The following is a 2,004-nucleotide window of genomic DNA, read 5'->3' as shown; positions in this document are numbered from 1 at the left end:
GGGTCTGGGAATGGATAATTCTCCATGTTTTTTTTCCACTGTAATAAACATACACTTGTTNTCTTTTGACTTTGAGGTATAGTTGCGATCGTATAATGAGGATATGATGAAGTAAGGCATCTGTTATTCTTTGCTGGACAGAGAGCAGCGATAACTGACCACAAGAAGCAAAATTGATCGGCATTTTTTATATTCACAACAGCTTTTTTCAGTTGTATATGATACGGCAGCGTAGCAAATGTCGATAAGCCAGCACTGAGAGGAGCATATCGATTNGGAAGGAAAATCTTCATTGAAGCATAAGCAATAATAATCCATAGTTTCTGATCATCCTGTCAGATAAGCGTAAGCAGACAAAACGGGGAATTATTCCTCTCGAAATCCAATACTGGTTTACAACTGAAACAAATGAAATAAAAGATATGGATGANTCGTTAAGAAACCTCTTAGGATCCTTATTTTGAAGATTGATTATAATGCCAGAACATATTCGGCCTCGAAAGGCCAGTGGACCATCCTTCCAGCGAACTCGACGAGTGAGTGATTCTTCTCCGCTACCAGATAACACCTGCATGCGACCTCCTTGATGCAGTCTATCTCTGAACCTTTCTTCATAACGCTGGATGCAAGCGATGATTGATAAAACTTGGTTCTTCTTCCCCATCGATGGATTTCCCCTGTTCAGGGCGCTCGTGTAAAGTTGAATATANAGTATGATGCTGACTCATCACTTCTGGTATCTGATATCAACACCTCCAATGAATCTACATCCATAGGTTGATGTTTTTCTGAGATGCTCACCGATGTCTCGGGCACCGTAAAATTGTCTTCAGCTGGCTTTGGACTCTCTGATGACTCATCAATGATCAGAATATCCTCCTCCGGACTCTTCGGTGAGTCGGGAATATTTAAAATACCCTTCTCTGCTGGTTCGGCACTCTCCGGTGAGTCGGGAATATTCAAAATCCCCTTCTCTGCTGATTCGGGACTCTCCAGTGAGTCGGGAATATTCAAAATACTCTTCTCTGCTGGCTCGGAACTCTCTGGTGAGTCGGGAATGCTGATAACATCCTCCTCTGCTGGCTCAGGACTCTCTGATGAGTCGGGAATGCTGATAATATCCTCCTCTGCTGGCTCTGGTGAGTCGGGAATATTGTCAACTTTCTCCTCGACAGAGTTAATATTGTCAGATGGCATGTCAATAACCACAGGTTTTTCGATTGACACATCAGTTGTTGAGTCTGGAACAATTGTTGATTGTGATGTGTCCAAAAGCAATGGAGTAGAACTTCCAGATGAAACATTCACAGGTAAGTCCCCATCTGATGTCTCCTTCTGGTCCGATGCCTCCCCATCTGATGTCTCTACTTCGGAGGTGCCCTCAGGATCTCCGGCCTCAGATGAAGTTGCAGAAAAATCCACCACACCAGGCACAAACTCCTCATCAGTTAAACTATCGTACTCATTTTCTGAATTGGAAGAGTGCACTGATCCCATCACTCTCAATGGCACATCTCTTTTCATTTTTTCAGAACTCCTCACGTTATCCACAAAATTACGAATTGTAATTATCTCCAAAGTCGAAACTTGCTCAGTTGGAGATCCACCAACACTAGACATAGCAGTAGAACTCTTCACACTTGACTCACTGAATCTAAAATGTCCTGCACTGTGCGAGCATGGGGTTTATAAAACTGACTGACGGGGTCTTCATAACGAAAGCGTCATCTTCGGGTTGACTGCCACCATCTGATTATTCATACTTTTTTAATCGAGGGGGTAGGGAGACTTCGGATAAAAACCGAAGAACATACTAGCCTACCGAGGGAGACGTTGGTATTACCCCTCCTCTCAAACGCCATTTTGTTCAACGGTTATTGCATCATGCCACGAAATATAAACCAGACTTTGAAGAAACGTTATCATCGTATCGTAACGGTTATTGGATTAATATTATGAATACGTGACCATTTGATCTTACCGAACTTCCAGACAAATTTTTTC

General features: G+C 42.6%; 1 protein-coding gene across 1 annotated transcript; it reads right to left on the bottom strand.

The window, feature by feature from the left end:
* Window positions 1-681: 681 nt before the first annotated feature.
* LOC107045678 (serine/threonine-protein phosphatase 4 regulatory subunit 2-A-like) lies at window positions 682-1,620 on the bottom strand. Its single transcript, XM_015268009.1, has one exon. The coding sequence runs from the start codon at window positions 1,618-1,620 to the stop codon at window positions 682-684; it is 939 nt and encodes a 312-aa protein (XP_015123495.1).
* Between the last annotated feature and the right edge of the window lie 384 nt (window positions 1,621-2,004).

Source organism: Diachasma alloeum, unplaced genomic scaffold, assembly GCF_001412515.2.
Source record: "Diachasma alloeum isolate Michigan unplaced genomic scaffold, Dall2.0 Dall_scaffold_01050, whole genome shotgun sequence".
In the NCBI taxonomy this organism is placed as follows: domain Eukaryota; kingdom Metazoa; phylum Arthropoda; class Insecta; order Hymenoptera; family Braconidae; genus Diachasma; species Diachasma alloeum.
This window is presented reverse-complemented; position numbering and strand designations above follow the sequence as displayed.